General features: G+C 40.3%; 3 protein-coding genes across 7 annotated transcripts; 1 reads left to right on the top strand and 2 right to left on the bottom strand.

Annotated features, from left to right (window-relative positions):
* Positions 1 to 31: 31 nt before the first annotated feature.
* Positions 32 to 21,558, bottom strand: ush1c (Usher syndrome 1C). Of its 2 annotated transcripts, XM_039615815.1 has the most exons (20): positions 21,452 to 21,558; positions 19,647 to 19,714; positions 18,328 to 18,471; positions 18,057 to 18,195; positions 15,321 to 15,429; positions 15,199 to 15,223; positions 15,050 to 15,107; positions 14,782 to 14,970; positions 14,629 to 14,688; positions 14,192 to 14,248; positions 11,436 to 11,578; positions 9,118 to 9,183; positions 8,898 to 9,031; positions 8,631 to 8,704; positions 3,975 to 4,016; positions 3,505 to 3,558; positions 3,318 to 3,417; positions 1,800 to 1,909; positions 1,533 to 1,588; positions 32 to 493 (listed from the first exon to the last, which is right to left on the bottom strand). In XM_039615815.1, the coding sequence occupies exons 1-20, from the start codon at positions 21,485 to 21,487 to the stop codon at positions 481 to 483; spliced, it is 1,677 nt and encodes a 558-aa protein (XP_039471749.1). In that variant the 5' UTR covers positions 21,488 to 21,558; the 3' UTR covers positions 32 to 480. The 2 variants fall into 2 exon arrangements, with proteins under 2 accessions (XP_039471749.1, XP_039471750.1); XM_039615816.1 differs by lacking the exon at positions 32 to 493 and having other exon boundaries at positions 1,529 to 1,588.
* Positions 5,794 to 8,396, bottom strand: LOC120441314 (harmonin-like). 2 transcript variants are annotated; one of them, XM_039615818.1, is made up of 5 exons: positions 8,218 to 8,396; positions 7,833 to 7,997; positions 7,581 to 7,697; positions 6,545 to 7,192; positions 5,794 to 6,114 (listed from the first exon to the last, which is right to left on the bottom strand). In XM_039615818.1, the coding sequence occupies exons 2-5, from the start codon at positions 7,917 to 7,919 to the stop codon at positions 5,866 to 5,868; spliced, it is 1,101 nt and encodes a 366-aa protein (XP_039471752.1). In that variant the 5' UTR covers positions 7,920 to 7,997; positions 8,218 to 8,396; the 3' UTR covers positions 5,794 to 5,865. The 2 variants fall into 2 exon arrangements, with proteins under 2 accessions (XP_039471752.1, XP_039471754.1); XM_039615820.1 differs by having other exon boundaries at positions 5,997 to 7,192.
* On the top strand, positions 21,475 to 26,489 carry ccdc77 (coiled-coil domain containing 77). 3 transcript variants are annotated; one of them, XM_031749235.2, is made up of 13 exons: positions 21,475 to 21,574; positions 21,949 to 22,066; positions 22,801 to 22,848; positions 23,214 to 23,400; positions 23,502 to 23,644; positions 23,984 to 24,080; positions 24,344 to 24,434; positions 24,629 to 24,717; positions 24,838 to 24,986; positions 25,163 to 25,418; positions 25,576 to 25,701; positions 25,825 to 25,977; positions 26,208 to 26,489. In XM_031749235.2, exons 3-13 carry the CDS (start codon positions 22,814 to 22,816, stop codon positions 26,352 to 26,354), a joined length of 1,473 nt encoding a protein of 490 aa, XP_031605095.1. In that variant the 5' UTR covers positions 21,475 to 21,574; positions 21,949 to 22,066; positions 22,801 to 22,813; the 3' UTR covers positions 26,355 to 26,489. The 3 variants fall into 3 exon arrangements, with proteins under 3 accessions (XP_031605095.1, XP_031605094.1, XP_039471751.1); XM_031749234.2 differs by having other exon boundaries at positions 24,626 to 24,717; XM_039615817.1 differs by lacking the exons at positions 21,475 to 21,574; positions 21,949 to 22,066 and adding an exon at positions 22,089 to 22,131 and having other exon boundaries at positions 24,626 to 24,717.
* Positions 26,490 to 26,969: the final 480 nt, after the last annotated feature.

Here is a 26,969-nt window from a genome sequence, read left to right as displayed (position 1 = left end):
CGGTGTATAATGAAAAGGCATAGGCACACACTTGCATAATTATTTTTTATTTTTACATACATATTTTTTGCATCACTAACTTAGAAACGGTGTTTAAAAAGGAAAACATGGAGCAGAAAAATCAACATGCACAACACAACCTCATTTCATGTCCTTTGGAGGAGCTATTGATTACACTTTGTCTTTTTTTCCCTTTCTTATAGTGACAGATGAAAGGAAAGCTCAGGTGTGTCCAAATTAGAAGAGGCGATGAAGATTGGTGGTGACAACTGCATATTGACTGGACCATCCTTTACCAAGCCAAGACAGTGACAGCTCATATAGACAGCATGGCTCAATTTAAAAAAGAAAAACCAAGTAAAGACAAAAAGACCATGTGAAGCAAGTTGATGTGTCGTGTTGTGATTGGTGAATCGTGGAAGAATCAAAAATTATAAGCTTTTAAATTAGTCTGGTTTCCTTGGCAGGTTGTAGATGGGATCAAAAGAACGTCCTGTAAGAGAAAAGATCTGTCAGATCTACTTTATTCAACTGCACCAAACACAAACGATTAAATCAGATGTGCTTTATTAACTGTTAACAAATGTATGCGCTGGAAAAACTTCAGTCACTTCACACTGAACACTACAGGCCAACACACATGCAGCTGAGCGCCAAAAACATGAAATCATTTTATTTATCTTTATATCAAAAACACACCAGATCCAACCCTGGGAATGGGCTAGGTTTCAGAACATGTAACAGTCCCATTGAACAACATGAATCAGAATAACTGCTGAAGGCTGGCAGGAGTCCTAGGCTGCTTTTACAAGTGTCCATGACCTCATGATACCGCAGGGGCCTTACGTGAATGGATGCGTTTATTTATGACTCCCTAGGTCATGATCTGACAGATATATGGAGGCACAGGTCACTGACCGCATTAGTTGTAAATGTCCTCACTCAAACAGCATGGCTTTATCACTGGAGAGACTGTCTTGAGGTGACATTTTCTAAATAAACTGCATATTGTGTCCGCATAGAGTTATTGTCACACTTTCTTTATGTGGCACTAGCTGAGCTATAACAGGAAGACAGATTCTTTTCTTTCCTCTAAATGACAGGGAGACTGTCACATGTCCTTAAGAACAACGACAAAAAAAAAAAATGGGGCCAAACAAAAACAAGTGCCACACCAAACATCCCCTGTGACGTGCAGTGAAGAAGAGGAGGTTTGAAGACTACGTTGATTACCAGGATGAGGGTGAGGTACAGGAGAGGGAGGGCTAGTGCTGAAGTAGGTAGCCATGTCTGTAAAGTGTTGCACTGCCTTCAAACACCTTTCTGTTCACGGTGTGACTGACTGATGCTGACTTAGGGCTGCATACACATGCACACACACGCACACACACACACACACACACACCCCTATAAACACCTGAACAAAATCCATTTTTATTTCATTAAACTGCTAACAAAATGCTGCATAAATAATAAATGGTAAATGGCCTGTATTTGTATAGCGCTTTAATAAGAAGAACGTGAATGCTTACACTTCATCCTCGTAGTCTTTTGGGGGGGCCACAGCGATCACCACATCGATCCAATCCTGGGGGTGAAAACACTTTAAATTTGCATGTGACTGAATCAATAGGAATTATCAATTCAAGCAGCCCGACTGAATCTACAACACACAATCAATCACGGTTGATAAGGTTTTGAATGAAAATCAATAAAACACCATGCTGCACTAAGGGGGTGAAACTTCTACTTAAAGAGGGGGGGGCATGGCATTTCATTTAATCTGAATCTGTTCCTACCCCTCCACTGTTCCAGGCTCGAGTCAGAGAGTTTTGCCCCTCAGTCAGTGTAGCATCAATCAGGATCTTCCCATTCACAGCCATGAGTTCATCTCCGGATACAATCCCACCTACAAAGACAAACGTCAGAGATATTTAACTGGCCAGCAGCATCAATAGGAGACAATAACAACGCTGTAAATGTAAAAAAGAAGAATACAGGCATTTTCTACAGTTTGTCTTCACAAAGCTTTTTTTTTTTTACCCTTTTTCTAATATTTAGATTGCTTTAGCAGTTCTTAACCCTGTAACACCAAGTGTATCATATTTCATATATTGCAAAAATGATGCAAATTGATATTTAATTTCTTGCTTGTTTGTTTTTTAATTTGTCAGAAGGTTAAATAAATACTCAAGTTTCAAAAAAGTTAAACATTTTCTGGCTATTCAGGTTCACAGGTTTAAGTATGCCTGGATAGCACTGATAACTAACGCAGTGCCTGTTGTCACAGCAAAGGTGCATGTCACAATAAGGAGATTTATTGATCCCCTTTGAGGTCAGAGACGGTATCACAACGCCCCTGATGATGTAATTTTACTACAAAACAAAAAGAACAGGACTGCCACTCATTCAAGCAGAGGCACACACACAAATATTCACCTCATATACACACGGGAACCCAAACTAAACTTTACAAATAGATAAATGAATCTCTGCCACAGAACCCTTGATGACGCCTCAGTTTATATCAATAAAGATGTGGGTAGGGTAGCTGCATAGGGAGAGACCGCCCTCACTAACTTTTGATGCTGATTACAGAAACGACTCAATGCAGAAAAGAGCTTTAAGGGTTACCCCAAGAAAGATTTTAAGGAGAATAAACCTCAAACTTGGTGTGTATGTTGCTGGAACCTGAGGAAGTGGAACATCAGGTTGTAAGTCATTTTGATGATGGTCGGCTCATTCTATTATTTCAGGGTCTTTACCTTATAATTTAAAGCACCCTGACATGAAGTGCTACAACAAAATAAAGCAGAACTGAACTCCTGTTCTGTTAGGTAGGAAGAGGACACTGTCCATGAAAAAACATGCATCTTGGCTCATCAGCTCAGTAGGGAAAACCAAAGACAAACTGCTGTTTACACCAGTTTGTATTGTGCATCTCCATGGTGTCCAGCATTTGTTCTGACTATGCACTGTTGATGAGTCCGTCTGTCACTAGTCAAGCACCAGATCTGATTAGCAAACCGTGGCAAAGAAAACAAGATGCTTCAAGAACTAATGTGGATGTCTAGGTTTTTACAGCTGTTGACACTAGCAGGTCAAAGTCATGTGGCTTGTTAAAAGCAAGTGATTTAAGTAAACAGACTCAAAGACATTGACACTTGTATTTAGTGAGTTAACCTTCACTAACATCCACCTTTGCTGAGGTCAACACGCCTGTGAATGAAGCCACTACATTAGTAGCTTTTAAAGCAAAGCTTTAAAAATTTATAGAAATCATGACATGCAAGTACAGACATTAAAAATGAACTAACCGTGCTTATCAGCAGCACCACCCTCATACACTGCAGATACCACCAACTTCCCCAAAGGAGAGTCTGCTCCCCCCTCCAGTGCCAGGTCAAGGTTTCCATCCTTAAGAATGATAAGCAAACACACCATTAGTCATTTTCTTGAATAGCTTCCTTTTCCTCTCCTCACAGGAACAAAGGCTCTGCCTACCTTTTTGATTCGCAGCTGCCTCACATCTCGGCCGGCTATCTGGTCCGCAGAGAACTATGACAAAGAAATGATTGCAGAAGGAGAGGCACAAACTAACCGATTAATAAAACAATAAATGAGGTGGCAGCATAGTGAATAGCTCCCTACTCTTTGAACATGTTTTTAGCCACAAACAAACAAATCTGTAGGGGAAAAAGGCAGCTTTTTAAGTTAACAAAAAGCCGCCTGTTTCATACCAAACAGTTAATGATAATGACAATATGTTTGATCTATTGGCTAGCTACCAGAAATTAGTTATGTAGCCATTAACAGTATTTAGTCTTGTTTATTTACCAGCTGACACTTGTTACTTATTGATATTATTATTAAATTAGTTTGTTAACCTATCATTTTGTATCATTTCTGAGTTTAGACTACATATCTGCAGCACTTTCTGCATAGCTGTAGTGTTAGGCTTGGCCATACGATACCATAGAGTAGGGGTCAAAGTCATCCACATGTTTCTGAAATCCCTGAAAGAGAATCAAAAGGCAGCTTATTAAAAATGATCAATTTGTCAACAGGAAGTTAATAAAGAGTACATCACTGCAGACATGAGCTGTTTAACAAGTCACTGCATGGTGTGCTGGCCAGATTTCCTTTGACAATCACTTATATGTTGATCTGATAAAGGGAAACAGAGTCATTTATTTTAAAAAAAAGCACTTTGGCTTTTAAGGCTTTACACAGTTGCTTTGAAAGCCTCACCCCTTAATTCCATTATCAAGACAATAATTCACACTAACATGCACACGCACAGGCAGAAAAAACTCACAAATCATTCTAAACAGCTGTTTAATCTCATAGGAGCAAACGGACATCACGTTTACACAGCTATGATGAGTCAGAGAGGCGGTTTCTCCCGGCAGAATAAACACACATTAATATACGCTCATTTCCTGTTGCTACACAGTGGCTCAAAGTTGGACATAGAAGATGAACTCATTGGTAATGTACGTTTTTATTTGTTGTGGCTGGAGAGAGCAGCCATCAAGCAATGCAAACAGGTGTAGTGTTTAGATATTAAACTAAAGCCACATGAAAACGTAAAGCAACCGTGTTCCTTTCTTCTGGTTATGTACACTATACAAAAACACGTAGACAGAGATATTTCAACCACTTGGAGTCTTCAACGAGCCTCTATGAGAGAGTTCAAAGCATCACTGCTGTAAAACCAAAACTGTGTGACATGCATTCCTGGAGTAGACAACACTATTGTAGACAATACTATTGTCTACTCCAAATCAATAAAAGCTCAGCTACATCAAAAGACAGTGATGCACATAGGGAAAAATGAAGAAGGGACATCACTGAGGTTTCACTCAATGGCCAAACCTGAGGCGTAAGCAGGGAGATTAAAAATAAAGAAAAAAAGAACAGGAGAAAAGCACTCCAGAGTATTAATGGAGAAGGTGACATATGGATTACTTGTCGCTTGTTGTTTGTTTTAAAAGACGAGTTGAACGGCACCATCCGTTTCAACATTTCTGGAGGCTGAAACACAAAAGGAGGTAAAGACTTTTAGTCCAGTCTGAACACTTTAAAGATGAAACTTTAGACCAGGTTGAGCAGCAGTGTGTTACTGCCCCCTCTGGTTCAAAGTCCGGGTGACTTCTGACCACATTTAGCTACGTTTACCTGTAACACAGTTTCAGCTTACCATCACTGGCTGTTTACACTGACATTACACTATGCCAGCAACTAACAATTGCTACTAAGAAACTGATGATTTTATTGATTATAATAAAACAGAAAAAAAAATTAATTCTATTAATGCCATCAAATGGTTTGTTGTGCCCAAAAATGCCTGTTTATTAGGAATAATAATCACTTAATGGCTCATTTCAGTATATCAGTGCTGAAGTGTGTTGTTGTGACTCTGTGACAGTTACTGGAAAATAAAGCTGTTCTGCTGAATTTTAAAATGCAGATTTTAAAATTCATAATCTGCCCAGTTTGATCCAAGTTTATTACAAGAAGATTAACTGGTCACCTTTATAATATGAAAACCACAGACAGGGAAACAGCTGGAGAATCTGGGAAACTCATCAGGAGTCTGAGATGAGGCAAAGAGTAATTCTTCAGCCGGCTGATGGCATGCTGTGTCAAAAGTCTGAATGTTTGATGACCCTTTTAAGCTACCAATGGTTTTTATATTGAGGAAATTCAGAAATTCACTGCAGTGTAATGTGTTTATTACCAGGCCATCAGATCGTAGAGCAGGTCTGTGTGGATCTGGGCGGTGGGTCTGTGACTGGGGCAGCATGACAGGCTTAGACATGACTGGGGCCATCTGACGCCTCTGGTTGGGGGGACTGGGAGCTAGTTGCTAATGGGGAAAGACCAGGTTTCCAAGCAACAACCAAGCAAAGGGTAGTATTGAAATATATATATTTGCTTATTTGGAAAAGCTGCAGAAAATTCAAAAGCACGTTGTTTTAAATAAACAAAAAAGAAAAGAAAAGAAGAAGGTGTGATTACAAACGTCAGCATGACCTTTTGCAGCAAAAGACTCACCAGGGGGCTGCTTGAAGTTGAAACACGACTGGCATGGGATGTATTTCTCATTACCTGAACCACAGTGGAATATAATGAAACTTTCAGCCCCCTGGCACAAACAGACTACTAAGGAAAATATCAGTGCAACACACTCCAAGACCCACTCCCGTTCTCTCAGATATCACACCATGGCTGAGAGTTCAAAAGCGTCTACTGCCAAGCACACAGGCCCAACTGCACACGCACAAACATAAGAAAACACCCAAATTTCAGAAACTCCTGTAGGCTAAGAAACCACACACTACAAAGAAACATGAGCAGCTTACTGCTCGCTGTAGACAGAACGTGCTGCTCTCTCTTCATGCATTAAAACATCCCAACACATAAGAGACGACATGCACGTAAACCTATGCATTAAAGAAAAACCGATCTTGCTATTGAAGATGTAGCAACCTACATCTTCCCTAGCAACTCGCATGTTTCACACATGAGGATCTCTGACCTTTGGACTGGAGGGGTAGGACATTTCACTAGTGTTAGACGAGTAAATCCCTCCTCTGGGGAGATATCTGCCTGCCTCCCACTCGCTCCTGGGTTCTTGTGGACTGGGGGGATGCTGGTGATGATGGTGGTGGTAACCTCTGATGGTGCCAAGTCGTTCTTCAGAGTGCTGTGGAGGTGGCGGTGGAGGAGGAGGTGGGGGCGGCGGAGGAGGAGGGGGTGGGGGCGGAGGGGGCCGGGGAGCAGGTTGAGGGGACGATGGAGGTCGCGACACACGAGACGGGTAATGAGAGGAAGGTTGGGGGTGCGGCTGAGGCCTCAGCCTCTTATTCATCAAAGTGGATGGGGCAGAGGGAGGTTTCCTAGCATTAGGTGGGGAAGGGGGCGGGCGCTGTGGAGATGCTTGAGAAGGAGAGGGGGGATAGTTAGGGATGGTTGGATTCAGGTTGGGCGAGCGTGGAGGGAGAGGTAAGGGAGGTGGTGGCTGGCTGGTGCTGGGCTGGGTAGGGGCTAGTCTTTTTAGCGGGCCCCTCAAGCTCTGATCCACTTCGTCCAGGTTAATGTCGTCCAGATCAGTGGTGGCCAGGTGAAGACCACCAGGAAAACGCTTCACTTTTGGCTCAGAAGCAGGGGAGCGTGGCGGGGAGAGCTTAGAAGTCAGAATGAAACGGAAAAAATTTCACCTCACATTAATTCACCTTTAAAACTATTTCACAATGAATGCACTTTAAAAAAAAAAATACCGCCTGAACTTTTCTACCAAATTACACAAAAACATGACATATAGTTAAGAAGGGGCTGTCAAAATGTTGAGAGACTGGCTGAATATTCTGTTCAAAAAAACAAATGATTGCATTTAATATTCAGCTCATGGTGCAGTCTCCCTGCTTTTGTTACATGCAAATGAGTGAACCGATGCCACCTTGCTCATTATTGTTGGGCTGCTGTGCTTTCAGAGCAGTATATATGTTCTTTAACCAGTATTTTAAAAATTGCATATAAAATTACATTCAGACAGAGGAGGTCTCACTCTGTACCTCGGGGGATTCATTCTCCACACACGAGATCTGCTCCAGTCGTGTCTGACATAGACGCTCCACCCAGTGCTGCACCTTTTCTGACTCCTCTAAGTCTTCCCTCTCCGTCTCTGAAACCTGGTACAGAGTCAGAGCCATGCAGCATCACACAACAGGAGTCAGGCCTTCATGCATGCTTGCATCCTGATCTATAAAATAACCGAGGCATTTAGCTGAATTCAGCGCTTGCTCCTCTGCACCCCCTCCACATACCTCCTGAACCAGCCGACTGATCTTTAGTTGCTTCTCTCGCTCGTGCATCTCTTCCTTCTCTTTGGCGAGTTTCAGCTCAAACTCCATCTCCTTCTTGTTTTTTCTCTGCTCCTGCAGCGTGTCTGTGTTGGACACTTTCTTCTTTTTCTTCTTTTTGTCTCCTTTCTGACATGTCAGCAGTTAGTCAGAATACAAGAAAGGAACGGGGAAGGCAAATCTGCCAATCCTAACTCAAAAGCACTGCAGGCAAATAAAGCCTAGTGATGCCACACAGTGTATGAATAAAAAACCCTAGCAAACCACAAGCAAAAGCCCTGATTTTAAACGTCTGACCAACACTATAAGAAGACATCACAGCAAACTGAACCTTCACAGCTGACAGTACCTTGCGTAATGATGGCAGTTTCCCCTCATATCGATAAAACCAGCCAAATGCTAAAGATAGAAATGAACAGAGGTCAGGCTTACAAGGATGCTTTCAGATTAAACAATGACATCAAACTCCATGCAGCCCAGCCAAACAAAGCACTCAAAGAGAGAAATGAATCCATTCATGCTGTCCAAATAAAAAAACATGAAGTTGTAACCGCATTTCAAGTGATGCAACAAATGTGCTGGAATTAACTTTCAGCAGCTTCTACCAATAAAATAAACAGCTGGAGTAATAATATGAACATAAGACTCGCATTGTGAAACTGTGATTGGCAAAGGAAATCCTGCACTGTCTTGCGTTTGCTGCTTTACGCAGACATCCACCTACAACAGCTGTCACAGTGTCAGCTGAGGTTCCAAACTCACTTCTCTGTCCTCCTCGTCCTCCTCGTCCTCCTCGTCCTCCTCATCTTCCTCATCTTCCTCAGCGAAAGAGCTGACTTCATCAGCATAGAGAAGAGGTCATAAAAAGTGGCACAGCACACAGAAGAGGCAGAGAGAGAGAGCGTGCAGAGAAACTGGGTGAATGAAGTAAAACACGAGCGCATCGCTGGTTTCAGCAGAGAAGTTAAGTTCAGAACGAAACACAGGATTCGTGCATTTTAAAAAGAAGACACTGCCGTCTGTCCTTACGAGAACTTTTGGCCTTTGGAGTTGGGGTGGTTCTTGGGGATGGGACCTTTGGACTGGAATTAGGGCTCTTGGGTCTGTCTGTACCATAGTCCTCCTCCCACTCTCTGTTGTGTTTTTTCTCCATAGCTTCAATCCTACAGAGATGCACGAAATTATATACATGTTCAAACAATATTTGCTTGGAAGTTCATCACATTAAAAGTAATAATGAGTTGTGCACCTTTCCATTTCCTTCTGATAACGCTCCTCCTCTTCTGCAGCTTTCTGAGAGAGCTCCATCTTTCGTCTAGTAAAACACACCAATAAAGTCTGTTTACACAACATATTAGAGTAGTGGGTTCCAAAGACACAAAATACACTAATCAGCAACCAGTGGGTGAAAGGAATATAGATGTTACTTTGACACGCATGAGCCAGCTAAATAATCTACAGGCCATGCAACTCATCGGCCTGCAAAATCCCCAGAGAGCAGTTAATTAGGATTCCCAGCCCCCAGGATCGATCCAAAGGACCCTCTGCCAGCATCTCGTGTCCATGCTTTGACATGTTAGAGCCATTTAGGTGACCATCGTGGTGCAGGTGGCTTTACTGCTTTGGCTGTTTGGTGTCTGTAATTACAACTTGTCTCCTTTTGAGTGTCAACTTATAATATACAGACATATTATTCATTTCCAGGTATTGTTAGACATAAATATTACAACTGAAAGCACTGAGGTTATCAAGTGTATCCTCTGAATTTACAAGCAGCAGGCTAAATTTGTAAAAGAGTTATTAAATTGAACATTAATCTAAGTCATACATCTTATAAAGAGTAGTCTTGTGTATTTGTTGATTAATGTTTCTGATGCACACAGCTGGTCATTTTTGCAATGATCTGTTTGTAGATCAGTGGGAAAAAAAAAAAAAAGTACTCAGTCACTAATTGACTGACTGGATCCAGAGAAGACTGCTCTCTGGAAAATATCAAGGTAACATCAGTCAACGCCTTTGCCATTAGATGATGACATTTCATCTCTTGTTGTCAACATATTGATATCCCCAAACTGATTATTGGCCCAGTTGTTAGTTTACTTTGTACACTTGAGGGGATATTAGGCTGATTTGTGTCTGACAGCAGTGCTCTGTGAATGATCACAAGAAACCTTCCAGCTGATGAACTGAGTGACTTTGTTCCCCCGTTTGTTACAATAACAAGTAGCAGCATTTTAATAATAGAAAAAGCCTCCTATTGATGTCCTATTGATGTTATTTGCATAACATTTAACATTTCCCATATTTTTACATAAATCGTTTCAGCTGATTACACAGGTGGCACTCTCTCACTGCCTGACATCATCTGTGGTTTAGCTAATGCTCTTGATTTCAGTGTGACCATGCCTTAACATTATGAAATTTAATGAAGGGTAATATGATAATAATTCATTGGCAATGTTTTATTAAACAGCCCATGATTTTTACATCCAGCTGCAGGAGCAAAGCCAGGGGACCACTCCACATAACCAATGGTGAGGCCTTTTAGAGGGCCAAATTTGCAGCTAGTAATTGTGTGACATTTTATCACAACAATTTTTCTGTCAGTGTTCTGTAAAATTTGTTGTTTGCACATTTTAATGTTGGAAAAACTCATTTAAACTGTAATTATGTCAGGATCTTAATCAACAATGGAAAATAAAATAAAATAATAGACTGAGGGGTACATAAAATGCTTATTATCTATGGTTGGCCCCATGAGTATTTGGACAATAACATTGCTTTTGTAGTTTTGCCTCTGTACGCCACCACAATGGACTTTAAAGCAAACAACGAAGACACGACTTTACTTCAGAGGGGGGTTATTAAAATTATTGTAATAACTGTTTTGGAATTACATGGATTTTTACACATATTCACCCATTTTCAGAGGCTCAAACTAACTCTCGAGGGGTTTTATAACCAGGTTAGTGACATCTTTTGATTTGAAATGCATGGTGGTATTGCACACAGCCAAATTGTAAGACAGTGAACATTTCATATTTTCCACTCAGAAAGACCATTAGTGGGGCATCAGCTGTTGTTTTACTCTAATAAAAAGTCCAGCAGACACAAACTAACATCCATCTTCATTTGGACATATTGTTCAGATGCTTCTAAAGAATATGAATCCAATACGAACAGTTTTTTAACAGTTTTTTGGCTTCTTGTTGCCTAAAAAGACACAGTGAGAGCACTGATAAAGTTAATACAACAAACATTTACATGTCATATTATTGATGACCTATCTATAGCAAAATAATATTATAGTGGCATTTACATTAGTAAGGTTTTCTCCTGTTAGGATTACCCGAAAACAAAGTGTGATCCAAAGCCTAAGTAACATCTGTTTGAACTGAGTCAGATCAACGTCGCACCTTTGAAGTTAAAGCGACAGCAATCTTGCTAACTAGCATGAAGTCAGCATCTTGCATTACAACGTAAACTATACAACTCCCACCACACACTGCAGAAGCTCTGTCTCGTGTCAGGACAAGGTTAATTAGAAGTTTTGTGCTGTTCACTCACTGTCTCTCCTTCTCCTGCTGCTCTTTAATGATTTTGTTGGTCTCCAGTGCCACCTTCTTCTGGTGCATCAGCTCCTTCCTCTCCACGTCCCTGCGGGCCTCCAGTGCCAGACGCTCCTCATCTGTCATAAACAGCTCGCTGCCCTGAGAGAGTGAGAGCCACAGACAGTAATGATGGAAAGACATACAGCAGGGGTCCTCAAACTTTAGCTCTGGAGACTGACAGGCAAGTCCAAACCAGTCTCTCTGACCGGGAACAGAGGGGAGATGTCAGTTTTTGACACCTGACATCCTTGAAGCCTCTCAGAATCATTGAGTATTTAAGAGATTTCTATTACTGGTATACAATTATACCAGTAATACAATATCTTGTGTCGTTCTTATAGGTGCTTCTCTCCTTTTTGGCCCGAGTGTAATTAACTGAAGCAGGCGCACCATAATGTCTGAGTGTGGGTTTGCAGCATTGTTCATACATTCTTCTGTTATTGCCATGAGTCTCGACCCTGGATTCATCAGTAAATAGGACCGTTTTTTCCTGTCGTGTCCTGTATATGTCAGTCTTGAAGCATTTGTCCTTGTTACCTCTGCTGACAAGTGGTACAGAGACCACTAAACATCCCTCAAGACCACATGCATCTTTTTGTGACCTTGGCATATTGATTTTCTGATGGTGTGCTCACTTTTGGTGTTCTTGTTCGTGCTTTGGATGCAACTGATACGGTTCCTGGAAAGTGTTTCAGAGTACAATGCACAGCCTACTTAGAAACCTTCAGCCTGCTTACAAAGCCTCTTTATCCTTATAACCTATCCTATGACCTGATGGCATGTTTTCAAATGTCACCGTACTGATTAATAAACAATTTTCTGCAGGTAACGCGAGGTATAGCCACATAAAAACAGGTGAAAATGGCTGCTGATTTACATCAGCATTAATTATACACACTGCTTCAGCAGAATAGCTCTAACTTAATTTTAAATTCATTGTACGCTGCAATTTTTGTATCCAACTGCTGGAACAAAACCCTATAAAATGCATTCTAGAGGTACACTTTGTATCACAGTGTTATACTGCATATTGCAAATATTCTGGATGATTTATTGCTGCAGGGTTCTCCAAATATGCAGAAAAATAACATCATACCTATACGAAAAGCTGTTTTAAAATTAAAGTGTCTCTGGTATGTGCCAAGTCCTTGGTTTCAATGACCTGAAGGGGATTTACTGCACACGTCCAAACAAAGACATACTCACAGATAATGACATTAGACAGGCACCAAGGAAATAAATAAATAAGATGTGAATGCCTGTCTCCGTTACACAGCCCTCATACCTGAGTCCCAGAGCAAACAACATGATGAGTAACTTGACTGATGATAAATGTCGCTCCTGCAGACAGCAGGGCTGAAGCACAGGCTGGTGCTGTCATGTCTCCAAAACAAACGGACAGATTAATCTGAGCAATGCAGGAATGCAAAGGAGAAACTAAGCAAGAGGCAGAAGTCTCTGTCTCTTCATCCATGACAGATGATCCCTTAAGTGTTTTACTTTCTCAGAAGTTGCTTCAAAACTGAGTAAAGTGATTTTATCTAAAAGGTTACTCCTCTTCTGCATATTATTCTGTAAAGTTATGCAAAATAGTAAAAGATTTTTCCCTTATTAGATAAAGGAAATTTGAAAATATCTTTAAATTCAGGCAACATCATAAGACATACAAAAAAACACGACAATTCATATGTGACTCAATTGGGGATTGCCAACGTGAGACTCTTTTTCAAAGGCTATTTCGTTGCATATGGGTTTGATTAAACGAGCTGCAATAAAAGCATAAACCAAAATTTTATGCACTTCTTAATTATATACACTCACCGGACTCTTTATTACATACATCTAACTAGTACCAGACTGGACCCTTATATGCCTGTAAAATTGCCTTCATCTTTCACTGCATTCATTTTTTTAAGCTGCTGCAAACATTCCTTAGAGATTTTGGTCCATATCGATATGACAGCATCACACAGTTGCTCCAGATTTGTCAGGTAGATGTGGTCAAGAGCAACATTCAGGTAAGCTATGGCAGTTAAACGATGCTCAGTTGTTAATAATGGGCCCAAATTGTTCCATGAAAATATCCCCCCACAACATTACACAACCACCAGCAGCAGCCTGTACCGTTCATACAAGGCAGGACGAATCTATGCTTTCATGTTGTTTACATCAAATTCTGACCCGACTGTCAACAGACTGAGCAATATTTTTCAAATCTTTCGATGTCTAATTTTGGTGACCCTGTTTAATTTCAATTTCCTGTTTTTAGCTGACAGGAGTGGCACTCATCGTGATTCTTCTCCTGCTGTAAATCATCTCCCTGAAAATGTGATGTGTGTTCAGCGATGATTTCCTGCACACTTTGGTTTTAATGACTGGTTATTTGAGTTACTGTTGCCTTCCTATTAGCTGACATCTGACATCGACAAGGAATTGGTTTTGTAGGAAAATCCCAGTATTAGCAGTTTCTGAAATAGAACATCCTGTTGGGCACTAACCATGCCACATTCAGAGATGCTTAAATCAGCTTTCGTTCCCGTTCTGATGCCCGGTTTGAACCTCAGCAGGTCGCACAACCATGTCTACAAGTGTAAATGCATTGAGTTGATGCAATGTGACTGGCTCAATAGATATATGAGCAGATGTACTTAAAAAAGTGGCCGGTGAGTGTACACTGACATACATTTGTATTGAAAACAAGAGTGTACTTACAGCTCCTGCCAGAACTGTAATAGTCAAACTTCTGCTGCTCTTCAGGACTTTCACGGCCTGAAAATGTTGAAACAGAGGACTTTAAATAACACTTGTAAAGTTCAGTTTTATGAAGTTAAAGAAAAAAAAAAAAAACAGAATCTCTGGAGCCTGTGTTGTTTGTCCTATTTGCATTCATCAGGGTGTGAATTATCCAGTTAAATATAGGAACATGCTGCAAGCTTGGTTTTGGCCATCAGCCACAGGAAGGATTTTTGCTGGTTAAACACTAATTTGGCTTTGGTAATGCAGCTCAGTGATTTAAGCTGAGAACAAACACCAGCAGTGATAGAGGGCTTAACTTTTACTACCATAAAAGGCATAGTATTTTAAAACAAAGAGAAATGTAAAAAAAGAAATAAAAACATATAGAAATAATTAAATTAAGCAAAACACACCTCTCTGTGGTCCATGTTAGTGAAATCCACTCCGTTCACCTCCACAATCTGGTCTCCAGCCTACATTTTGATATGAGGCACATATTCACTGTCAATAGGTTTATGAGTATCATCATTTTATACAATCTCTGCGGTCTTTTAGAAAAAAATCACCTCAAGCCCAACTTCTGCAGAGAGGGAGCCTGGCTTGACGTTACTGATGTATATACCAGGTTTCTGGGTTGGACCACTGGATATGCTGATGCCCATGCCCTTGGTACCAACAAGACTCAGGAAAACTTTCTTCTCCTTGATCTCCTTTCCTCCAATGGATGCCAAGCCTGCCACACTGCTTTTTTTCTCCTTGAAGAGTACAGGAGAAGTCTTTTAGCTGGCTGCTAAACAAAAACCATTAAGAAGAAAGTATTATTTCATCTCTCACCCCCGATTCAGACACAAACTGGTCGACAAACTGCCACTTCAGGGGTTCATCTGATGAGCTGGAGAAATGAGAAAAAACTGAGAATTCAGCCCTGCACAGCATGGCACAGTTTATTACAACAGTAATACACAAGTGGATTCATATCTCACGTTTTCACTGGGATCATCCCCACATCTGCACAGAAAAATAAATAAGATAACACAAGTTAGATCACTTTCATGTTAGCAGGTAATGCCACTACTAATGGACACAAAGTCTGTGGTTAACCTACGTCGAACTTTGAGTGACACGACATTCTTTGTCTTGATGAGACTGATGACCTCCTCGTGGATACAGGAGGAAATTGAGTATCCATTGATACGCACAATCTCATCACCAACCTATATATGAAGACAGGAGAATATATCATAGATGAGATATTAAATGTGATTATGTAAATTTAAGTGGTTTACATTCAAATTCTTCCTTTATAAGTCTATTTTACACCAAGTAAAGGTGGGCATACACTGTGCGATTTTTGGCCCATTTTGAGATGATTTTTCAGTCGTGCGACCGTTTGAGGGATCGGCCCGAGTTTCGCCTTAATTGTGTGTCGTGCATCCTGTAGTATACATGGGGTAATGAGAAGCGATTGACACCTCATGACCAGCTCCCGATCACCAATCGTATGGTCACAAGAAAATCAAACCTGTTTGAAATCCTGGTCGCCCCTCGTGAGGGTATCGCGCTGTTGAAGCAGTGCCAGGAGCCAATTTAACGCAACCTCTCACACTGTGCATGCACAAACACAGAAATTGAAGTGAAAAAGATGGAGAAGCATGGCAGTGCAGTGCAGCGTGTGATCTGGACACAAGCGATGGAGGCCCAACTTGTAGAAGTTTGGCAACCTCACCTAAGCCTTTTCGATGTGGCCTCACAAAATTATCACGACCGCAACAACCAAGAAAAGAGTTGGATGGACATTGCTGCTCAATTATGTTTTTCATTAGCAGTTTAGCAAAGTTGATGGTGGTGGTGGTGGTATGTGTGTGTGTGTGAAAGACAGAGTGCGAGACAGACTTTGTGTTATATATTAGCTATATAATATAAGAGCATTGGGCCGTGTAGTGTGAGAACATGCATCGTGACCTATGAACTTCTAACCTGTGATTCAGTCGTACAGTTTGGGCAGGAGCCAAATAATGCGACTGAAAAAAATCCCACAGAGTATGCCCAGCATAAGGCCAGTTTAAAACACTACACACTTGCAACAAGAAAAGTATTCAGTTAAAATTTTAAATCTCAGATTATAGATTCTTGTATTTGATTAGGCCCAAAATGATCACCATTATCAAAGGTCTCAGTAGTAGTAAGTAGTTATTTTGTTATAACAGTTATAAAAAAGCTAAGGCACAAAAACATGTAAAAAAAATAGATTAAGTAAGTACAATGGTACATATATACACACACACATATATATATACGTATATATATATACACACACATATATACGTATATATATATATACACACATATATACGTATATATATATATATACACACACATACATATATACACATATATACATCCATCCATCCATCCATCCTCATCCGCTTTATCCGAAGTCGGGTCACGGGGCAGCAGCCTAAGCAGAGAAGCCCAGACCTCCCTCTCCCAGCCACCTCCTCCAGCTCATCCGGGGAACACCAATGCGTTCCCAGGCCAGCCGAGATATAATCTCTCCAGCGCGTCCTGGGTCTGCCCAGGGGCCTCCCCGTGGGACATGCCCGAACACCTCACCCAGGAGGCGCCCAGGGGCATCCTTGTCAGATGCCCGAACCACCTCAACTGGCTCCTTTCGATGTGGAGGAGCAGCGGCTCTACTCTGAGCCCCTCCCGGATGGCCGAACTTCTCACCCTATCTCTAAGGGAGAGGCCAGCCACCCTTCGGAGGAAGCTCATTTCGCCGCTTGTATCCGCGATCTCGTTTTTTTTTCGGTCACTACCCACAGCTCGTGGCCATAGGTGAGGGTCGGGACGTAGATCGACCGGTAAATTGAGAGCTTCGCTTACACTCAGCTCCCTCTTCACCACGACGGACCGGTGCAGCGTCCGCATCACTGCAGCCGCAGCACCAATCCGCCTGTCGATCTCCGGCTCCCTTCTCCCATCACTCGCGAACAAGACCCCGAGATACTTAAACTCCTCCACTTGGGGCAGGAACTCATCCCCGACCCGGAGTGGGCATTCCACCTTTTCCGGCTGAGAACCATGGCCTCAGATTTGGAGGTGCTGATCCTCATTCCCGCTGCTTCACACTCGGCTGCGAACTGTTCCAGTGCGAGCTGGAGGCCCCCACCGATGAAGCCATCAGAACCACATCATCCGCAAAAGCAGAGATGAGATTCTGAGGCCACCAAGTGAAAGCCCTCCGCCACTTGGCTGCGCCTAGAAATCCTGTCCATAAAAATTATGAACAGAATCGGTGATAAAGGGCAGCCCTGGCGGAGCTGCCCTTATGTATATATATATATACATATACATACATATACATATATATACATATATATATATATATATATATATATACATACATATACATATATATATATATATATATATATATATATATATATATATATATATATATATATATATATATATATATATATATATATATATATATATATATATATATATATATATATATATATATATATATATATATATATATATATATATATATATATATATATATATATATATATATATATAATGCTACCACTGGTGCTACCATAAGATTAAATGGAAAAAATAAGCACTAATCGAATTTAAGTTTATTCTTTTACTGACATTTTCTGTTTGTATTCGTCTAGAACTAGGAATATTAAATCCACCCCCATTATAAAGAGATATAATTATTCCACATGTGGATAGATTCGTAAATAGTGCTGTAACCCCGGTCTATATATTTTTTTTAAAGCATAAAAAAATCTGTAGAAACAAGCATAAATTATACTTATAGTACCTGTAGGCCCACATTATCAGCTTGTCCATCTTTTATAATCTGGGATATATAAAGACCACAGCCAAACTCAAGCCCTCCTCGGACGCTCAGACCTAGACCATCGCGATTGGTCCGATCCAAACGCACCTCTTTTAGCTTCCTGCACACATCAGGTGAGAGAGGAAAATATAAAGCAAGATGTACAAGCCAATGAAAGCTAATATAAGGTAAATGCATGCCAGGGTCAGTAACTGCATGCTAGAAAGGCAATAAATAACCATGTTGTACTCACCTTGACCTCTTGGGGGTGAGCAAGTCATACTCCACCTGGTGCTTGAGAGGGATGAGAGGTCGGATGGCGTCAAACAAGGGGAGACGCTTTGGTTCGTTAATTACCAGCTTTAGGTCTCCCACCAGCACTCGCAAATCCATCGACCTGGAAAGTGAGAGAGGGATAATTAGTGGTTTCACAACAATTTACCACATCTGCTAATTTAGGCAATTACAAAACGGTGACAGCTCCCCTTGAAAATCAAACAATATGAGAAAGTCTGCAAAACAGTGATTTCCAAAAAGGCTGGGATGCTGTGCAAAATATAGATAATTATTTAAACTCATATTTAATTGTTTTTTTCAAAGAGCTAGTGCTTAGTCATTTTTGTTTCATAATATGCCAAATGGTTTTAAAAGCATGATATGTCTGGAGTGCAGGTGGGTCAGTTTAGGAACCAGACTCTTTTCCTGATCCGTGTGGGATTTTTCCCTTGACATTGACAAGGAGATGAAAATCTCACTTCTATCAGAGTCTACACACCCGATTTTTAAAATGTTTGCACTTTACCTTCTGCACCAACTGATGCAATTTATCAGGGTTAGCACAGCAATCTCTCTAGAGCCACAGGCATTTTTCCTCATAATAAAAAAACTTCAGAAAACATCCAAATGTACCTTTGAGTATTTTTTTTATTTTAGGATAAAGGGCAATTGGAACAGCAATTAAAGCAGCAAAGTAAATGCTATGGTATGAAATTCTTCCAGGTCACCTTCCTTTTGAATAATTAATATGTGCCATTTTAGCTCCATTTGGAGGTTGAACATAAAAAGAGCTTTTGTTGATAACTGGCCAGGCTTGTCGGAGCTCAGTGGAAACTGATCAGAGGCTTAACCAATAGGGTCACAGGACTGTGCCTCTGTACAAAGATTAATTGAAACCTAGACCTATCCCTTCCCCCTCTCATGCCATCCAGGACCACATTTTCATCAAAAAACACGACCCAGGGAGGATCTGAACCAGAGGTCTGCGTGCATTAAAACTGTCAGGGACAAGATTAATGGCTCCTAAATATTATTCATGAAAATGTTTAAAGCTAGAGAAAACATACAGAAGCACAAGAAGATGTTTTTTGTATTTATTTGTACAAATACTACAAAGACCCATATGTGTCTACAGTTTCTTTGTTGTAACCCTTTTTGGCTATAGTTGTGCAAAGTTATTTAAGGACATAATCTATTCCATAATCATCAATGTTTTAGTCATAATGTGTGAAAAATCAGTGAGGAAATACAACACGCACTCTGTAGACATGCTGAGCAGTGACAGATGGTACTCACTGGTGATACATGCGGAGGACGTCATACAGGTAATCCTTTTCTGCTTCATTTTCAATCAGCAACTCCACCTGCAAGAAAACACAAGCATCTGGTACCATCCTTCATCTTTAAGCCCCCTGAAACACACCGTATCTCTCCCCTGTTTTCCTGTCAGCTACAGGGGGTGAGCCCCCTGTGTGTGTGTGTGTGTGTGTGTGTGTGTGTCCGAGTCATACAAACCTGATGACGGTTCAGTTGCAGCAGGATAGTTTTAAGGAACCGTTTGGGCCAGTCGCTGATATAACACATTTCACTATCTGTTTCCAGCAAAATCTCTCCTATAATAAGCTGAAAGCCTCACTTTCTAAGACATTAAAGTTCAGATAAATCCCTGGATGATGAGGGTCCATGTGCTAAATGTGAAATGGGCTGCCCATGTCTAACCACCAAACCCCTGGGAGGAAATAATGGCCACAGGGATGAGGAGAGGCTGCAGTAGGAAGGTCAGGAGTGTCACCTTACATCTCAAAAAGAGGTAAACATTCGCACATGCACGCCTCATGTTGAATAATCAGACCTCAAATTAAAGAACAGGCATCATAGAGCACACACCCTCCGAGGACCATTTCTGCAGGGGTTAAAGTTAAGGCAGAGCCACTGAGCCACACAGGGTGTGTGAACGGTGTTTATGATGGTCATAAACTTCTCTTTTTCCTGCAGAGTGAGCCACATGGACCTTGGCACCATAAACCAGTAAAGTATAGATAACTTGTTAGGCAGATAAGCATTTCTGGTTTAAAGATCAGAACTGTTTTCATACAGTGAGCTTCTCTGTCACAATGTAGTACCTACAGAATAAAAATGTGTGACTTTTATGCAAATAAAAACACAATAAAATTGCACAATAATCCAATTTTCAGGTGAATCAGACCATACAACTGACAAACATCCTCAACCAAACAATTAAGACAGTGTCGCAAGCAGAAACAAAGCCCATTTGTGCATCATTCACCACTCAGCCTCTAATTAAACCCGTAAATTGTCGCATCTCTTCCGCTTAGCTGCTCGTATCTGACACATTATCTAATGCTAAAGCGCCCTTTGTGGCGAGCCTACAATATGGGACTCTGCTTGCCTGCGTGCAGCACAGATGGCTGTGAGGTGATCCCTACATGCTCTGGGGATGAAAAAGCCTTGAACATATCGTGTTCTCTTCATCTGTTATCTTTGCTGCTGATGACTTTCTGGGGGGGAAGTAGTCAACACCACCCACACATCAAAGTATAATTTCAAGCTGATTCGCTGCATGAATGAATCCGGACTCCTAATAACATTTTATACTGCTTGTTGACTATAGTGACCTCTGCTGTGTAACTTTTACCTGAGTAAGAATAAGGTACCAATCAGGGAGGAAAGCTGTCCTACAGCAACCTCTTAAGGCTTTAAAGTATGGAAAATTGCGCAAAGAGAATTAAGTGTCACCAAAAAGACAAAATCCTCCGACACTCGTTTCACTTGGGCAACAGATGAGATTAGAAGCAGATGTTTCAGCTAAATAAAAACCCGTTAATCTACTACAACAACATTAAAAACAAACAGCAACTTTATTTCTTAATGATATGTTTGAATTACTGTTCAAATAAAAGTTGAGTTTTTTTGTTTTTTTTATTCGTCGCTTTGTCGGGCAGGCCTGTCTACGCAACATCTCACCGGCAGACACCTGAGCCAGCCAGCGAAGAGACAACCAGGTAAAAAAAAGAGCTTCATTTAACATCCAGTTAATTCATGTTAGGATAGTTTAAAAAATGTTGTTATTTTTATCATACCTTGTGCCTAAATTCTCGAGCAACTTTCCGCTCCATTGTTGAGAAACACCACAAAACGGTCCGACGTGAGATCTCAGCGTTGGTCAAGTTTGACGGGACGCGGCCGGAGGTCAATACGTCAAGGTAGTAGGACTGCAATCAGAGCTTCCGGTTAAAAATGTTATAGTAATATGCTTATTCGTCAAAATTAAAGCGGTCTTTGTTGTAAATATAGTCGCTTTTAACATTTAAAAACATATTATCCACAAAATATAATTGCTGTACACTTTATTTCAAGCTCAAATTTATAATTAAGACCTTTATTTTGAAGGGTTCACTGTGTAGCTTGGACTTCTTGCTAAGTCTGATTAATTTGTTGATAATCAAACAAATACATAAATGATTGAATAAATACATAAATTTAAAAAACATACACGTCATCATATTTTTTTATAAATATGTTCATGATAATAAAATATTATATTTAATTTTTTATTTTTTGTCGCTACGGTCGCTAGGTGGCAAAATAACGTCTGTTGCGGCTGAGTTTCCTACGAAGAAGAAAAAGGGGCGGTAACTTCCTGGTTTCAAAAGAACAACACCGCGGCGCTGCTAGACTGTTTAAAGTTGTGACGGGTGAGTAAAATTCAGAAGTATTTAAGCGAAAAGAAAGCCTGGATAAACGTACGACAGCTATAATGGTGCGCTGTATGATATGACATTTCTTATTTCTCATGAATTCATCACCATGAAACATAAAACATACTTAATAGCGACTTATTTTGCTACGACATGCTCTTTTTTATAGATTATTTTTTATGTGAAGTACAAGTTCTTTATGCCCAACTGAATCATTGACGTGGCAGTTTAATATGGGTTTAAAGCGTTAAATTATCCCTCTGCAAGAATAGCGGACTGGTTTCAAAAGTCCCGCTCCCCCTACCGCCCAGTCTGTGGTAACCGAAATATACGACTGATATAAATTACCCTGTTAGCTCTGCAATCCAGATAGTGTTACCTTTTCACAATTATTGCAAAATGCCACTCTAGAAGTTCTTTTAGTTGACGTATTCACCGGTTATGTAACGTGTCATAATAATTGGAAATACTGCAAAAGGTAATATTTTTGCTTGTCCACCAACTCCTAATACAAGAAGTGTTTATTTTTTTCTAAAGCTGTAAATGTTTCACTATTTGTATAATTATATCTATTCTGCTGACTCCGTTAAAGCTCTTTACATAATTGGACGCTTAAAGTATGTGGATATTAAGACCACAAAACTATTTTAAGTGCTCATGATTTAAAAACAACTGATTATTCATATAAACCTTTTAAACATCTTTATATGTATTTTCCATTTTGTTTACAGTGTCTGCAACAGGATGGGGTCCCCAAAGAAACATGCAACACCACACAGGTAAAGAACATACATTTGACACGCTGAACGCTGAACTTATGTTGCCATAGCACAGAGTGAGCCAAAGTAATGCTTTTTACTCTAATCTCCCTAAATGATACTTGGATTTATTGTGACAGTCTGGTTCCCCTACTGTTACAGACTCATCCCACATGGATTAAGCGTTATTACCTAAATGGGTTTAAATTCTTGGGTAATCCTTTACACAGTTTATATGTCATGGGTAAAGTGCTGTGGTATTGTAGCTGATACAGTTACAACCAAAGTGTGAGTCTTCAGTCCCCAAATGTAAATTGTATGCCAGTATCATCATCTTTGAAATGGTTCATGTTCTTTGTTTTCTTTTTCTGTTTTTCACCCAACAGGACTAATATTCGTACCCCGGGTCAGGAGCTTGACTCGCCGCTCCCCCCTATTCACGAGCGTCTGGCGCAACTGCGTCCATCCAGAGAGCTTCTGGAGTTCTACAGACAGAAGATTGCCCAGTTTGATAGCGAGCACTTGGAGCTGCTGCAGATGCTGGAAAAGTATAAAAGCCTCACTGAAGATCAGGTGAGAGATGGGAGTCAATGTGAGAGGCTTTGATTTTAAGCCATTTGTGCCAAAGAATCTTTGCCTAACTAATCTTGCCTCCCTTCATAACACCCTGAAAGCATAAGCTACAGTGGGAAATACGACAGCGCGAAGGAGAGATTGCAGAGCTTCAGAGTGCTCTGAGTGACATGCAGGTCTACCTTTTCCAAGAGAGAGAGCAGTCTCTGCGGCTTTATGCAGAAAACGACAGACTAAAGATCAGGTAGGTGTACAGTTCAACCTTAAGTATAGCATTAAATATTGATAAAAGTGAGTCACAGTGCCTGCAGAGAATGATTACTATTCTGTTAATAGTGATGATTTACTTTACCATCTGGCTTACTGCAACTAACCAAGTATTTTTTTTCTACATATTTCTAATCATTTAAAACCAGTATTTTATGTTAACATATTTCTTTAAGAAAGTAGAAGGCTATACAAGTTATTCTTGACTGATAGCAGTAGGTGTGTAGCATTTGATATCTTAATAACTTGTTACCACCATTATCTGTTGTTGCTTCTGTGTATAAAACTTTATTACCATCTAGCCACTGTTTTACAGAGAGCTGGAGGACAGGAAGAAAATCCAACACCTTCTTGGTCTTGTGGGTCCTGACACAGGAGAGATTACATATTTCCACCGGGAACCTCCTCACAAGGTGCGTGCTTACATCATCGTAGGTCATTTTCTCAGTCGATGCTTTGAACTCAAATTATAATCTCAGTAAGATACGTTGGATTGACTGGTGCAGCTAAACAGAACTACAGCATTTTTAATGATATTACCAAAGTCCTTCTAAAAGCAAGCCTCTGTTTGGCTGTTATCTTGGTAATGCAGTCAGGCAGTTATTTAGGGTTATAACATTGAAGCTCCCAGAGTAGTTAAAAATACTGTTGTACTACTATTATTGCTATATTTCAGGTCACTATCTCACAGAGGTACCCAGAGTCCAGATTGGAGGAAAATCTCAGTCTTAGGCCAACAAAGTTGAGACCTGCTGCAAGCAGGAAAGGTTTGAAAAAATATTTACTACAAATAATATTAGTTTATTTTGTCTGATTATTCAAGAAAATGTGAATGTATTTTATTTGTGTTGTGGTTTGTTTGTTTGTTTGTTTGTTTGTTTTTTAATCAAGTCATCACTACTTATGTATTTAAACTAGCCTTTTGTAATGACCATGCCATTTTGATTTTATATTTAAGCAGAGAGTGGCAGGAGAACAAAATTTGCAGATAGGGAAAATGGAGAGAGCTTGGAACAGTACAACAATGAGAAACAGACATTGTTGCTACAGGTATGGGCCCACTTTATGTATGCATGAAATGGGATTTCATTTATATGATCTGTTACAGAAAGTTAAACATTTCTTTCTCTTGTGCGTCTTGTGTTTACATTTTGTGGCACATGTCTCCAGGTGGAGGCGTTGCAGGCTCAAATGGAAGAGCAGACTCGCCTGGCCAAAGAGCAAGTGGACGCTCTGCTGGAGGATCGAAAGATTAAAACAGAGGAGGCCGAGGCACAGCGGCAGAGAGACCAGGACCGCATCGCTGCTCTGACTGACAAGTTAGTCTTATAGTTTATGTAGTTTATGTTGTCTGTATTTTTAGGTATTTATTATTGTGACTTATAGCTGTTTGTAAAACAAAGCTCTAGACATTTCTCTTCTTTTTGAAGTGATATCACTGTGGCTGACATTAAATTTCCAGATTTACTTAAATTTATCTCCTTTGACATGTCAGACTCCAGCAAACTCAGAACCTGTTGCATGAGAGCACCAGAGATTTTTTACAGCTAAAGTTTGACACACGAGCTAATGAGAAGAGCTGGATGGTGGAGAAGGATCGCCTGCTGAGGGAACTGGACTCCTGCCACAGCCGTCTTAGGAAGGCCAGGGGTGTCGGCACTGAGTCGGGGCGAACGTGGCAGCACAGCAGCAGCACAGCCCTCCCTCAGCCTCAGTCAGAGTCAGATCAGCCACACAAAGAGGAGCTAAAGGTAACATTAACTATTTGTTTGTGTTCATGAAAGTCTTTCCTGATTCCGTTTCATGGGGTTGTATAAATGCCTTTTATAAATGCCCTCAGAATAAATCACAGTTTTTTGGCAAGTTCATTGTAGTCTCTTATTTTTTCTTTATTCTTTTTTCAAACAGATATTGCAGGAGGAGCTGAAGCAAGCCAACCGTCTGGCAGACATGTACAGGGAGCAGTGCATTACTTTTGAAACAGAACTGTCCCAAATCAGAGAGGAAGGGGATGTGGGCAGGGAAATATTCAAGGTACACCAGTTTGATTGATGGTTTAGTCTGTACAAGCCTTATACACATCTCTGATTAAATGGTATCTGATATTGATGGCAATCACCAAGTTTCTTTTTACTGATACCTTGCTTCTGTGTGCAGGAGCGTTCAGAGAAAATGGCCAAGCGCCTCCAGCTGATGACTCAGCGTTATGAGGCATTGGAGAAGAGGAGGGTGATGGAGGTGGAGGGCTTCAAGGCGGACCTTAAACTCCTCAGACAGAAACTCAAAGATGTAGAAAAACAGCTTCTGAAGGTAAAAAGATCCAAACTGTGTGGCCAGTTGATTTTTGTTAGAAAGTTATTTTTTGATCTCAGCATGCCTGTGCTTGTTTTTACATATTATAAGCACTGTAAATTACTTTAATTTTAATGCAAAACAAAGTTAAGCAAAACTTTCACTCGTCTTCCTTCAATTTTTCCACCTTGCTCATGTCCAAAATCACATTTTACTAAGTATTGACTGGGAGATTCTCTTTTCATCAGGTTACCTTGAATGTGGGGCCCAACCAGGACTTAGCCATCCTTCATGAAGTACGACAAACCAATGCCAGGACCAAAAAGGTTCAGGGCGAGCTGATGGCTCTGAAGGCAAAAATCTATGGACTTGAAAATGAGCTAAGATACAGCTGAGGATAATGCTCTGATATTTTCTGTAATGTGTAGCTGTGTTTATCTGTTATGGTTGCTTATTCTGCTGTTTTTATTTTAGAAAACTAGACTAAATGTTATTGATATTTTGTGCTTTGGACCAATAAAAATCGTTGACCGTTATTTTAAATCAGTGTGCAATCAGTTCTTTATATTTAATTTAAAAAGATGCAGCTTTGAATTTTTTTTTTTACTGTGACAACCAAATGGTTGTCATTTTTATCTTTTTAAATTGGGCAATTTTTTATTTAATTTTCATATACAGATGAATGTTGGATGTCATGGGATCATGGAACAGACGTTCATGTTCCACATCAAATGTGTAACCTTTATTCAAAACAAGTACATACTATTCAAAGTTTACTGAATATACATTTATTTTTACTTTTAAAATCATGTATTTTTAAAAATATGACATATAAGAATTTATGCTTATTAATGTGTTACATATAACCGTTTCAATAAGGAGAGATCAGTAGAAAGAGTGAAGATGATGTATTGATGAACAGAATATAGACGGTTAGACACCGATGGCCTGTCTCAGCGGAATGGACCCTGGCTGTGAAAGGGATTAGAGCAGGATCCCCTGGAGCCGAG

The sequence above is a fragment of the Oreochromis aureus genome, linkage group 7 (assembly GCF_013358895.1).
Source record: "Oreochromis aureus strain Israel breed Guangdong linkage group 7, ZZ_aureus, whole genome shotgun sequence".
Classification (NCBI taxonomy): Eukaryota; Metazoa; Chordata; class Actinopteri; order Cichliformes; family Cichlidae; genus Oreochromis; species Oreochromis aureus.
This window is presented reverse-complemented; position numbering and strand designations above follow the sequence as displayed.

Excerpts from the sequence above, each read along its gene's own strand:
- LOC120441314 (XM_039615818.1), bottom strand. The coding sequence starts at position 7,919 with ATGGAGTTTGAGCTGAAACTCGCCAAAGAGAAGGAAGAGATGCACGAG. Across the intron at positions 7,698-7,832 it reads TCAGTCGGCTGGTTCAGGAG|GTTTCAGAGACGGAGAGGGA; the intron begins GTATGTGGAGGG and ends ACTCTGTACCAG. Across the intron at positions 6,115-6,544 it reads CCTACCCCTCCAGTCCAAAG|GTAATGAGAAATACATCCCA; the intron begins GTCAGAGATCCT and ends ACTGTGGTTCAG.
- ush1c (XM_039615815.1), bottom strand. The coding sequence starts at position 21,487 with ATGGAGCGGAAAGTTGCTCGAGAATTTAGGCACAAG. Across the intron at positions 14,971-15,049 it reads AGTTTGTGTCTGAATCGGGG|GAGAAAAAAAGCAGTGTGGC; the intron begins GTGAGAGATGAA and ends GTACTCTTCAAG. Across the intron at positions 9,184-11,435 it reads CAGCAGGAGAAGGAGAGACA|ACGAAAGATGGAGCTCTCTC; the intron begins GTGAGTGAACAG and ends GTGTTTTACTAG.
- ccdc77 (XM_031749234.2), top strand. The coding sequence starts at position 22,814 with ATGGGGTCCCCAAAGAAACATGCAACACCACACAG. Across the intron at positions 24,081-24,343 it reads ACCGGGAACCTCCTCACAAG|GTCACTATCTCACAGAGGTA; the intron begins GTGCGTGCTTAC and ends GCTATATTTCAG. Across the intron at positions 25,978-26,207 it reads TAGAAAAACAGCTTCTGAAG|GTTACCTTGAATGTGGGGCC; the intron begins GTAAAAAGATCC and ends TCTTTTCATCAG.